The sequence below is a fragment of the Cololabis saira genome, chromosome 18 (genome assembly GCF_033807715.1).
Source record: "Cololabis saira isolate AMF1-May2022 chromosome 18, fColSai1.1, whole genome shotgun sequence".
Lineage (NCBI taxonomy): Eukaryota > Metazoa > Chordata > Actinopteri > Beloniformes > Belonidae > Cololabis > Cololabis saira.
Window position 1 is genome coordinate 14,606,470 of NC_084604.1, and position 13,001 is coordinate 14,619,470.

Genomic DNA, 13,001 nt, shown 5'->3' on the forward strand with positions numbered 1-13,001 from the left:
GGAAGGAAAGAAAGAAAGAAAGAAAGAAGGGAAAAAAAGAAGCAAGGAAGGAAGGAAGGAAGGAAGGAAGGGAAAAAAGAAGGAAGGAAGGAAAGAAGGGAAACAACAAGGAAGGAAGGAAGGAAGGAAGGAAGGAAGGAAGGAAGGAAGGAAGGAAGGAAGGAAGGAAGGAAGGAAGGAAGGAATTAATTAATGGAGAAAAGAGGAAGGGAATGAAGGAAGGAGAGAGCAGAAGGAAAGAAGGACAGGAGAATGAGGTCATTTTGACCCAAAGTCAGTACCAGGGTTAAATGATCTCGACTAAAAAAACAAAACAAACAGCACAACGAGGGAGAGTCTCGGCCGCGGGTCACGTGACTGAACCGCCGTCTCTGATTGGTCAGCTCGGGATCCGCGTTTATTTCCGGAAGTAAGTTGTTGTCAGTCTCAAGACTTTCCAGACTAATAAAACCACCAATATACCACCACACCCCCGCTGGGTAACCGCTTAAATCGTTTCTATATGCAAGAGTTTGAGTGTGATGTATATATTCGAGTAAACAGTCGCTTGTCACTTGGTCTAAATGTGACGTTTGTAGCGGAGCTGGCGTTAGCTGCTAGCTGCTAGCTGTCGATAGCTTATGTAAGAGACTTTAAACTCTGACTTAGATTTATTAGGTTTGGGTAGGTGGATATGTTGAAATGGGCATCAGATGTAGTTCATATTTGTTAGAGCATCACATGGGTGTGATACCATTAGCCGAGCCGCGCTAGCTGATGATGTTTCCTTCATAAATGTCTCATTAATATTAACATGTGTTTCTCCAGCTCGGTTACTAACTGTGTTGTTGCTGTGTGTCTCCCAGCCCCCCACTGAAGCCGGGTCCAGGTCCCAGGATGGCTCACTGGTTCCACAGAAACCCGCTGAAGGCGACGGCGCCGGTTTCCTTCAGCTACTACGGAGTGGCAGGAAGTCCTGCTGCCAACAAGATCTGCAAGTGAGTTCATTCAGCAGCAGCAGCAACAGCAGGTCCCTGGGGCTGGACCTGCGGTCAAGACCGCCTAAACCGAGACCAGGACACTACCAAGACCAGAGTACCGAGACCAAAACAAACCTAGTTATTTCCTGATCCTGCGTGATTGTAGAACATCAGCTCCATCCTGGTTCAGCTAGTTTCCATATGAGGTTGTATTCAACTGCAGCACAAAAACACAGAGAAGTGGATGATGATGTTGAACTCACTATAAATGTTTCCATCCATCAGCTGAGATCAGATATGTGTGGCGACTGCACTACCGCTATTTCTACACTATTGGAGGATTGACTCCAGTGCTTTTAAGGATTGACACGACTACTAACTAGTCCCAAAGTCCTCTAGCAGAATAACCAGCTCCAACACCCCCCTCCACCTCAGAAAAGGAAGGAATAGTAAATGTTACTGATTAAACTGGACTTAATTTGGAGATGAAATGTGAGTTTTGAATGTTAAAAATACAATTATCACCATGAAATAACATTGACTACGTTTTACATGCAGTCAAAATTGGGGTTATTGCTAATATTCCGGTTACTGAAACATTTGGAATATTCCGTTTACATGTGTGAGCAAACAGGGTTATCCCTGTATACATGGTGATTAATCATTCGGGATATTCCGATCAAACCAGCGACGCGCGGAGAACATCATGACGCAATTAGCGTCAGTTCCGCTTCTTCTTCCTGTATCCAAATTCAAAACAAATGCTGCTTCGCGCAACTTTTCGCTCACCTTCTTGTAAATCTGGCTATGCCGGTACTTTCTACCGTCTACAAATGCAGAAATGTTCATATCCTTCATTACATTTATGAAGTGATTAGTCTCCTCCTCACTCCAAAAGTGTGGCTTGGTCTTGTGTTTCTCCGTGTTTATAAGAACTTCCTGGACTCAAAAGACCAGGATTCCTTGTGAACAGAGCATGAGCAGAAAACAAAGTCATGTTCTTTTTGATGGGGATATTCCTTTAAGCGTTTATATGACCGAATATTCGGGTTTTAAAAGGAGTAACCCAGGGCTCATATTCAGGTTTTTAAAAACCTGAATATGAGCAAATTCGGGTTATTCAAAGAGGTTATTGGTGTTTACATGGCCGTGCAAAACCGGGTTATTGCTAATATTCGTGTTTTAAAAGGGTTATTGATGCATGTAAACACAGTCAGTGTTTACCATTATGGTAATCAGATTACACCGTATATCAGCATCACTGAAATGGACCTGATGCTTAATCAATTGCAATGATATGCAAATATTATTCATATATTTATTCAAACAAGGCCTTTATAAACACAAAACTGTAATTAAATACAGACACACATGCAGATGCACCAAAACATTAAATCAAATGCAAAATACAAATAGTTTACAAAACTGTACATTAACAAGAGGAAGAACTGCTGATCACCAGATTCTGTCACCTTGGTGGTGCAACAGCATCTCAATTATTATTATGGTCTTGAGACCAAAACTGATCTCGAGAACTACAAGTCTAGGATCTATGCTCACAAATGGAATTAATCCTGATCATTGACACGCTGTTATTGTTTCATCTTGACTGTGAAATCAATTTGAATGTTATAAGACACACTGTTTGGCACATTTAGTGACCTGAGGACAACCAGGGCAAGACTGTTGGAAATGTTCACCGATGTCACCTGTAACCCAGAGATCTTGAAGAGTGCTACCGATGCGTACTTCTCTCTGCTGCAAGGCAAGTTTTAATGTGCATTTCTTAATCCTAATGTCCTGTATTTTTTTTCTTTTCTTTTTAATTTTCACATGATTGGCCATACATAGGTTTTTTGGAGGGGGGTGTAATTCTGTAAAAATAAAACATAAAAAAACCCTAATGATGGGGGGGGGGGGGTTAATATTGACAAGTTATTTTACCTTAACTGAACTTTATTCTTTAAATGACCATCTTTGATGTCCTGTGTTTGTGGAAAAGAAGGGCCAAATTATTGGTCTGCATCTAAATCAAATCAACTTGGGCTAATTATCAAACTGTTGAAATTAGGCTAAAAACTAGAGATGCATCAACTGCAATTTTCTTTGCCAATTCTAATTTTTCATTTTATTAAAGGTCTGGCCTGCCCTTTTCTTTGTTCCTAATGTAATCAGCTGCATACATGAACTTAATGAACAATGACATAAAATTGAATCAAAGAAAGTCAACAGCAGAGCTCCTTGTGAAAGTAAGAGCATCTGTATATGTAGAATGTGAAGAGAACTCAAACTTCTCAGGCCGAACATCAGTTTAACTTTAACGAAACCACTTCTTAATGGAGCAAATCAAAGAAAAAAGCCATACATTTTTATCTAAGGAAAAGCATGTTTATTTGAAGAGCACAATTCAGACACAAAGGTAGCTTAAGGTGCTTTACAAAGGCGTTAGAATGAGGAAAAAAATTTAACAAAAACACATAAGCCCAATCTCCACTGAGCAGTTCGGTCCGGTATGGTCGAATACGTAATTTTATGTGTTTCCATTATAAAAGGGTCCCAATCCAACCGAACCAAACCCCATTTCTGGGCTCCCTTCAGTTGTAGATCCATTGGAAAATCGTACGGTCAGGACAGAGCTACTTACGTCACACGATAAAATCCGTTGATCGGCAGACAGAAAAACATCAATGCCCACAACGTAAGCAAATGCGTTTGTCGTCGCATTAGTATGACGCCACACTAGACACCTGGTCTAAACCAGGGGTCGGCAACCCAAAATGTTGAAATAGCCATATTGGACCAAAAACACAAAAAACAAATATGTCTGGAGCTGCAAAAAATGAAAAGTCTTGTATCAGCCTTAGAATGAAGACAACACATGCTGCATGTTTCTATATTAGTTATAACTGAGGGGAGATTTATTTTTTCATTATGCACTTGGAGAAGAAAGTGGAAATGTCGATAAAAAAGTCGTAATGTCAAGATTAATGTTGAAGTACAATCTTGAGAAAGAAGTCGAAATGTTGAGAAAAAAGTCAAAATGTCGAGAAAAATGTCAAAATTTTGAGAAAAAAGTCAAAATGTCGAGATTAATGTTGAAGTACAATCCAGAGAAAAAAGTCGAAATATTGAGAAAAAAGTCAAAATGTCAAGAAAAAAGTCGAAATGTCGAGATTAAAAAGGAAAGGAAAAAAAGAAGAGAAAAATAGAAGAAATAAAGGAAAAAAAAAAAAGGAAAAAAAAGGTCAAACATTTTTGAAAAAGCTCCAGGGAGCCACTAGGGCGGCGCTGAAGAGCCGCATGCGTCTCTAGGTTGCCGACCCCTGGTCTAAACCCTGCAGGCCCAGTAGCGGTCCGACTTGCAGTGGGAACGCTCACCTGAATTGACTGAGCCATTCTAACCCTACCGGACCGAACGGCCCAGTGGAAACGGAGCTAAAGTGAGCACTCAAAGGAGAGATTATGTGCTGTTTGAGTCCGTAATCAGGTCTGTATCTCTAATCTAAAACGGATGAATTTGAAGTTGTCACAGCAAATATAGTTGTTTTTTTTTTCATGTGTATTAAGATGCTCAGTCGGACAGCAGCTGCTGGATTTCCTCTAGTCAGTGTTTTGATTGGACTCTGGGTCTAACTTTGAACCTCGTCAACCTGCCTGATTCATGCGACTGAACATCATCACAAAGTCTCAAACCCCTTCAACAAAACAGAAGTAAAAGCATAAAAAAATGCACAGTCAGAGACTTCTAGGAGGCATAAAGATTGGAGGAAGTTATATGGCCTGACCTCTTCCAGAGTGATGTTCAGGACACGAAGAGCTTCTAACATCGCTTCTAACATTTTGCCTATTTTGTCATTTTTGCTTTGCACCTAACAAACTGGTTCTGCTTGTGTTTTTTTTTTTTGTGTTTTGGGGGGTGAAACACTTGTTTGCGACTAACAGGCTTTATCGCCTCCCTGGATGGAACTACACAGGAGAACAAGATGAGATTCATCCAGAACTTCAAGTGGACTGACACCCTACAAGGAAACAAACCAAGGTAAAAACCCAACAGCGATCATCCTTCCAGGCAGGTGTGACAGCGGTGCGTGGAAGGATCCAGTATATACAGGAGAAAATTAGAATATTGTGATAAAGTTCTTTATTTTCTGTAATGCAATTAAAAAAAAAAAAAAAAAAATGTCATACATTCTGGCTTCATTACAAATCAACTGAAATATTGCAAACCTTTTATTATTTTAATATTGCTGATTATGGCTTACATTTTAAGATTATTATTCCCAGAATATTCAAATTTTTTGAGAGAGGATATTTGAGTTTTCTTAAGCTGTAAACCATGATCAGCAATATTAAAATTATAAAAGGCTTGTAATATTTCAGTTGATTTGTAATGAATCCAGAATGTATGACATTTTTGCATTACAGAAAATAAAGAACTTTATCACAATATTAAAATTTTCTGAGACAGTCCTGTACAAAGTAGAAGAAAAAAAACTGCATTCAAACTTCACATTAATTGTTATAAGTGTTGATAGAAAGCTCAGACAGACCAATTTTACGATACAAGCATGTTTAATGCAGTAATTGTTTAGCATGTATTAATCATTTCTCACAAACGGAAGTGTAATAGAAAGGTGTTAGTGGGGGCTTAGAAGTTCTGAATGTTGTGCGTTAACACCGGTTTATAAAAGTGAACCGCCTGTCCTCGTCCTGCTCTCAGTGCCCAGCAGGATGCCGTCTTTGAACTGGTCTCCATGGCCTTCAACGTTGCCCTCTGGTACACCAAGTTTGCCTCAAGACTAGCTGGGAAGGAAAAGTACGTTTCTGTGCCATCCCCCTTTTATTAGTACATTTTAAAACGGCACACTTAACTTTTGAACGGTTTGTGGCTCGCTGACCGTTGTTTTTCTTTTCACCAGCATAACAGAGGCTGAAGCCAAAGATGTTCACAGGAGCTTGAAGGTTGCTGCTGGAATCTTCAAAAATCTCAAGGTGAAGCACACGTATAGACAAGTTACCGCAGCAGAAAACATTTTTGCCGCTCTGCACAAACCTCATTCAGACCCGTACGCCACGCAGTCGTTCATTTTGCTACATGAAAATAATTAGAGATACAAAAGTGATTAATAATCACATCTGCTCCACAGGAGGCCCACATTCCTCGCCTCATCACCCCTGCGGAAAAGGGCAGAGATCTGGAGCCCAGAGTGATCGATGCCTACATCATCCAGAGTCAAGCAGAGGCTCAGGAAGGTAGCAGACTCAGAAACCAACACAAACAGGGGTGATAAAAACCAAAGTTTATCACTCTCAATGTATAACCGCGATTGTAATGTTAATATTTGCATACTGTAAAGATATACTTGATTTACCACCTTGACCTGACCTTGATTTTTATTTCAGAATTAGCAGGACTAGAGCACAGAAAAGGCTCCTGTTAGCTCATACGTGTGTGTTCATGTGCAAGTCGGCCGGAAATCCACTCAGAACTGTAATTTCCGTTGGGTTTGCCAAATGTTGACCCAGGAATTTACTTCAAGTATGCTGTCAATTTTTAACTTTAGTCGTAAGATTGGAAAAAGATGGGGACAAGAAAGGCTTCACACAGGCCTGGCCGACCTCTTCGCTTGTTTCTCATCACGTTATTAGTAAAGTAATACATTAATGTAAATGGATTTCCTTGCCCTTCGATGCAATAACGTATTTCTTATCTTATTCTATCACAACGTGACATTGTTGATCAGGACTGTTATATTGTGTTAAACACAGCACAGGGTTTTAATCCATGGAAAATTGTGTTGTTTAATAAACGATATTATTAAAGTTTTTTGATATTTATTAGATATGTTATGGTTTTTATTAATCATAGAACAGAAAAATAATTGCTAGAATAATCGTCCAATTACTCATTAGATTAGTCGACTAATCGATAAAATAGTTGCCCGATTAATCGTTTTAAGGATAATCACCACCAGCCCTACTCTAATAATAATAATAATAATAATAACAATAATAATAAAACTAATTGACACCTTACCTTGTTTTGATAGATTTCTTTCTTTCAATTGACAACATAAATCTATTCTGAATCAATGATTTCATCTTTTAATGAAGCGTGGTTTTGTTTCCTCTTCAGACATAAATCGAACGGGATCTTGGTTGTTTAGTTTATTTCAAATTTGTTTTGTTTTGAGGTCGAGATATTTGGAGATAAGACTCCCAAAATACGGTTAAAGAGTAAAGGTTTTAATTCTTATCCCATAACTCATAACCTTTAGAAAAAAAACAGAAAAGAGCTAATTAAAAAAAATAAATAAATAAATAAATTATATATATATATATATATATATATATATATATATATATATATATATATACACACACACACACACACACATGTCTGTTACATTATTAAAATCAGGCCAAAAAAAGAAAGAAAAAAAATCTCATAAAAAGTAGAAAAGGAGAACCTACGGTAATTTATTCCCTTGTAAGTGACTGTAATACTTTCTCGTGCTTATAACCTTTTTCTCTAATCTGTGTCGGTTTTTTATTTCTCTGTTTTACGACAGTAACGATTGCCAGAGCGATCGAACTGAAGCACAACGCTTCGCTCATTGCAGCTTTGGCGTTTGAGACGGCAAACTTCTATCAAAAAGCTGGTACGTGGTTTTAAACTATTAATACACGGTTTTTCAAAAATCTTCCAGAGCGTCACAGTCCTTATGAAAGACTCGAACGCTTTGTCCTTTTTTCTTACCTCATGTTTGTTAGTGGATAAGATGTTACGCTGCTAACGGCCAGCGCTTCTGTCTTCTGTCAGATCACACGCTCAACACTCTGGATCCGGAGTACAGCAGCAAGTGGAGGAAGTATCTTCAGCTGAAGCAGCACTTTTACATGGCTTATGTAAGTTCACGCACTTGTTTACCGCTCTGCTTCGGAAAAGAAAACGACTCCTCTTCAGACAAACACTCCTCTCTTTCCGTTTACAGGCGTACTGCTATCACGGACAAACACTGCTGGCGAGTGACAAGTGTGGCGAAGCCATAAGATCCCTGCAGGAGGCAGAAAAGTGTACGTGCCTCATCTGTTCCTGGGCCTGGTGACTGCACACTGGTTGCCATTATTATGCATTTATTGTCTTATTTTTCTAAAGACTGTCCTTTGTGTCTTTAAGTCAATCCAAGTCAAGTAGAGAAAATATAAACGGTCTAGCACCGGTTCCATCTTTTGGTCTGTTGTGGCGCTTTTCCACTAGTACCTACTCAGCCTGACTCGCCTCGCCTCGGTTTTGCGCTTTTCCACTAGGGGTCTAACTACTACTTTTTCTGTAACTATTCAGCCGAGGTTCTAAGCGGCTGAGTCGGGCTGTGACGTCATCACACTACACATCACTGATTGGTCGGGGGGTTGGAGTGAGACGTCTGAGTCAGGAGGCGGAAATCAGCGAAAGAGCGTCTCTGACGGCGGCTTCTTGTTAATTTTATTCAAGTCAACGGCAGCAGAGGTCTGTTTGGTGATCCAACTCTGAGGTGCAGATGTTCATAAACCTGGTGGCTGAGGAGAGAATTAAAAAGGGATCTAGACGGGCGATAAGGAACAACCAGATCCACCACGAGCTCTGTCACTTCATAGCTGCTCACGGCTCCAGCTGACTTTTCAGCAGCACCGAGACAAACTAAAAAAATTAAAAAGCGTTGCCGCTTGAAGTTTCTCTCACTCTCATTTTTTAACTTTGTATCGAACACAAATCACAGACCCAGCAGCACATATATCATCTCCTCCAGGTGCTACATCTTTAGTGTTGTTGTATTCTTCGTCTGTGTGACACAATCAAATACGTCCCAGCAGCTTTGCTCCAACCTCCTACTTCTGCTCCAGGTGCTGAATTGTAGTGGAAAAGAAACCAGGCCGAGTTGAGCTGAGCTGAGTTGAGTTGAGTAAAGCCGAGTAGGTGCTAGTGGAAAAACGCCATTGGTGTCTGAGTGTTTTGGTGTCAGCCGTGTGTGTGTTTCCCCCGGTGAAATGAAGACCGCCTCGCTTGCTCGGCTGCACCTCTTCTGTGTAACTAACAGAAACGTTGCTGTTCAGGTTACTCGCGTGCCGAGGCGCTGTGTAAAGAGTACCGTCACACCAACGGCCCGGGGAGCACGGCCAAGCCGTCGGAGCAGCTGTTCTTCCTCAAACTGGGCGGCCTCATCAAAAACACGCTGGAGAAGTGCCAGAGGGAGAACGGCTTCATGTGAGACGCAAACCTGCACTCTGCTGCTCTTTGATGCTTTTCTGTCACCTTTAAGCAAACATTTAGCATGTTTGGTGCGTAGGAACCATCAACTCCTGATATTATTTTATCTTCATACCGCTATGCACAGATGCTTATTTTTGATCAGCTCTACTCTGCCAGTCCAAATTGAAGAACGTCACACCTTTTAATATTTTATTAGACCGCCTTTAGCTGTGGATACTGCACGCATTCGCTTGCATTAATTCTTCTCCAAGGTCTTGTATTGATGATGAGAGTGACGATCCCTGCAGAAAGTCTTCTCCAGCGCATCCCAAAGTTCCTCAGTGGGGTTCAGGTCTGGACTCTGTGGGGGCCAGTCTTCAGTCTTTCACAATTTGAGCCCGATGACTCCTGGCATTCTCATCTGTGAATATGTCCCTTCAGGGAAGAAAAAAGCTGACCTCCTAACGTTTATGAATCAACGCAGCCGTAGCACTGCCCCCACAGACTTGTACGAGCCTCATTTCATCCGGCTCTCATCTTCCCCTGATCATAGTTGGTAAAAAAAGTAAGGAAGCATTACGTGGAAGTATGGATATTTCAGTATTGATCCGTACATCACTAATATCAGTCAAAGTTAGCAGTGGCTACTAGCTACTTCAGCTGAACCGAGCAGAGGTGCCGGCAGACGTTTCTATAGCGGCATGCACCGTTAAACACGTCGACTCGACACCAAAATAAAGATTACGGTCGCATTTAATCACGGCTGGGTTAACTCAAACAGCCGGTTGCTAAGCGCAGCAGCATGACGGTCAACGCCATTGGCTGAGCCGACTGTCAATCAACCATATTAGATTCTCCTGGCATTGTACAAAAACGTGGCTGTGAAATCAAACGATTGAGACCAAAAAGGTTCTTTAAATCAGCTTGTAAATATGTTTATTTCTGCTCTAAAGTTTGATTCATTTTTATTTATTTTTTTTTTTAAATCAGTCTGAAGTACACTAGAGATTAGGAATAACAATAATATTTATGCACTGTTGATTTATGTCAATGTCAGATTTAAAAGTTCCCGTTAAAGATGAATAAAGTATCTTTACCTAAATTTTTCAATCTCACAATATAATCATGCATTCTGTAAAGTCAGGGTTTCATTTTAGAGGAAAATAGTACAGTTTGTTTTTATTTAGTTTTTATTTAATACAGGCTTATGCATGAAAAACAATAAAAATACAAAAGGAACAGACAGAAGTGCGTAATGCCATGTTCTCCTGGCTGTGCTGGTCGTGTTCCTCAGATACTTCCACAAGGTCCCGGTGGAGGCGCCCCAGCTGGAGCTGAAGGCCAGCTACGGCCTGGCCGAGCCCACGGCCTTCGAGCTGCCGCCCGTCAGCGAGCAGTGCACCGCCGACACCTACGCCACCTTCGATCTGACCAAGGGAGCCAAAAACGAGAAGGTACCGCCGCTAAACTTTCATCTTTTGGCTCAGGCTGAGGGGAAGAAAGACAGATTGAAGTGCTGCCCCTAGTTACAGTCTTACAAACAGCAGAAACGCTTGATTGCAGCTCTGCTCCGCTGGTTATGTGACCAGAGTAGTTGGACTGGGTCCCTCTCGCTCCTGGGGATTAGTGTTGGTTTTGTCAGCCTATTTCAATTTTAGTTTTAGTTTAGTCTTTGGGTCAATCTACCATTTTAGTTTTAGTCACATTCATTCTCCTTTTAGTCGTGTCAAGTTTCAGTCGACTAAAAGTCTGAGCATTTTAGTCTTATTTTAGTCAGAATTGTCCAGGACCATTTTAGTCTCGTTTTAGTCAAAGATTGTATTGAGCCAAACCCATTTTAGAATTTGTTACGGCCCTGTGGGCCGTAACAGAATTCAAACAAGGTTATCTTATTATTATATTATTGTTACCTTTATAGACTCAAAAATACATTCATTCCAGATACAGAAGACTCTAATTTGAGTTTACAACATATTTATTTTTCCACATTTCTCCCTGTCTTTTTCTTTTCCGAAGACACATTGGGTTTTCTTTTCCTCGTCTATGTAGGAAAGTGTATCCAAAGATGGATCTTCTTCTTCTCCAGCCCCAGAGAAGATCCCCACGTTTCTCTATGTAACATTGTTTTTAATTGACGTGAACCTAGAGCTCTGTGTTAACGGCATCAGCCTCTAACTCTGCAGCTGCATCTTCTGGATCTGATTCCCCGCTGCAGCGACTGGGATTGAGGACTAACATCACCCAGCAGAACTAAACCAGAAGAAACTACTGAAAACATAGAGATTAAGGATCTTTGGTAGAACATTTCATCTCGTTTTGGTCAACGAAAAACACATTTTAGCAGAGTTTTTATTTTGTGATCTACATTTTAGACTGGTTTTTATTCTTCTACGATATTGCATTATATATTTAATTATCGTTATCGTCACATGACCAGCCTTTTCATCCCGTCTTGTTTTCCTCAGGGGATAAAGGTTCGTTGACGACGATATTTAGACATCATTTTCGATGACGAAAGCAACTTTACTGGGATGTTCTTTTTTTCTTTCCCCTCAGTTGTTTTTCTGTCTCTTTGGTGCCTCCACTTGGACTTTAAGCGTGTTCATGAAGTGTGTTTTCCCAGCAGGCCAAGGACGAGGAGGTGAAGCCCGTGAAGGAGCCAGACTTGAAGCCTGAGAAGGACACGGGCTGCGTGGTCTCCTAAACCCCCCACGCGTTCCCCGTTCAGCCTTACGCTCCACTACGGACGGCATCCATGTTCAATCCTCCAGAGGATTTAATATGATTATTATTATCATTAATATTATTATTATTATTATTTGCAGTATCTGTCAATGGTGTTTTTACATTCATTCTGGAAAATGTACAATGTATTTGCATATGAGACATCATCGTGGCATCTATTTCTCACGTGAACTCTGCCGCTGGTATTTCACCCCTCCTCCTCTCCTGCTGCCCTCCGCCCGTCCACATGTTCAGTACCCCCTTCTCTCTGCGAAAATGGCCCGTTTTGCTGAGTTGTGTTCGATATGTGCAGCATTTACAGTGTAGCACGCGTCTCCGGCAGAACCGGAGCCACTCGGACGCTGTTTCCCCAGAGAGGCGTCGCTCCGTCCTGAGCTGAGCTCCGTGACGGGCGGCAATTCTACCTAAAACCAGACAGAGTTGTTCTTTTCTCCTGCATACCAGAGTGGTGAGCTGCTGCTGCTGCTGGAAGATCCCCGTTACGAGCACTCGTGAGCCGATGAATCAGAAGGGTGAGCTCACGTTCACAGAAACAGGTTCATGTGAGAAGGATATGGTTTAAAACCAGGACATACTGGTAAATATAAGCCTTATAGGTGACGGTTTCATCGGTGGTGCGTTTGGTTTTTAAAGCTTTTTCCTGACTACACACGAGCTAAAGGGGACTTTCTCTGATTGAGAGCCTCAGACAAACCTTGTCACTTTGTTTGAGGCTACCTACGTCTGTCATGTACAGGACTGTCTCAGAAAATTAGAATAATGTGATTTTCTGTAATGCAATTACAAAAACAAAAATGTCATACATTCTGGATTCATAACAAATCAACTGAAATATTGCAAGCCTTTTATTATTTTAATATTGCTGATCATGGCTTGCAATATTTCAGTTGATTTGTAATAAATCCAGAATGTATGACATTTCTGTTTTTTTAATTGCATTACAGAAAATAAAGAACTTTATCACAATATTCTAATTTTCTGAGACAGTCCTGTAGAGACATTGGAAGGTGGACTGCTCATAGAGCAGCAAAGAAGAGCTGTCATACTGGAAAGAAATGTCTCCTTTA

The 13,001-nt window shown here is 40.8% G+C and overlaps 1 protein-coding gene across 3 annotated transcripts; it reads left to right on the forward strand.

Moving 5' to 3' along the window:
- Positions 1-396: 396 nt before the first annotated feature.
- Positions 397-12,771, forward strand: brox (BRO1 domain and CAAX motif containing). Of its 3 annotated transcripts, none has more exons than XM_061707029.1 (13): positions 397-409; positions 846-977; positions 2,618-2,724; positions 4,902-4,998; positions 5,680-5,775; positions 5,879-5,951; positions 6,107-6,212; positions 7,532-7,621; positions 7,783-7,868; positions 7,955-8,036; positions 9,054-9,204; positions 10,484-10,643; positions 11,813-12,771. In XM_061707029.1, exons 2-13 carry the CDS (start codon positions 877-879, stop codon positions 11,891-11,893), a joined length of 1,230 nt encoding a protein of 409 aa, XP_061563013.1. In that variant the 5' UTR covers positions 397-409; positions 846-876; the 3' UTR covers positions 11,894-12,771. The 3 variants fall into 3 exon arrangements, with proteins under 3 accessions (XP_061563013.1, XP_061563012.1, XP_061563014.1); XM_061707028.1 differs by lacking the exon at positions 397-409 and adding an exon at positions 413-479; XM_061707030.1 differs by lacking the exon at positions 397-409 and adding an exon at positions 413-479 and having other exon boundaries at positions 11,816-12,771.
- Positions 12,772-13,001: the final 230 nt, after the last annotated feature.

Excerpts from the sequence above, each read along its gene's own strand:
- brox (XM_061707029.1), top strand. The coding sequence starts at position 877 with ATGGCTCACTGGTTCCACAGAAACCCGCTGAAGGCGACGGCGCCGGTT. Across the intron at positions 6,213-7,531 it reads TCAAGCAGAGGCTCAGGAAG|TAACGATTGCCAGAGCGATC; the intron begins GTAGCAGACTCA and ends GTTTTACGACAG. Across the intron at positions 9,205-10,483 it reads CAGAGGGAGAACGGCTTCAT|ATACTTCCACAAGGTCCCGG; the intron begins GTGAGACGCAAA and ends CGTGTTCCTCAG.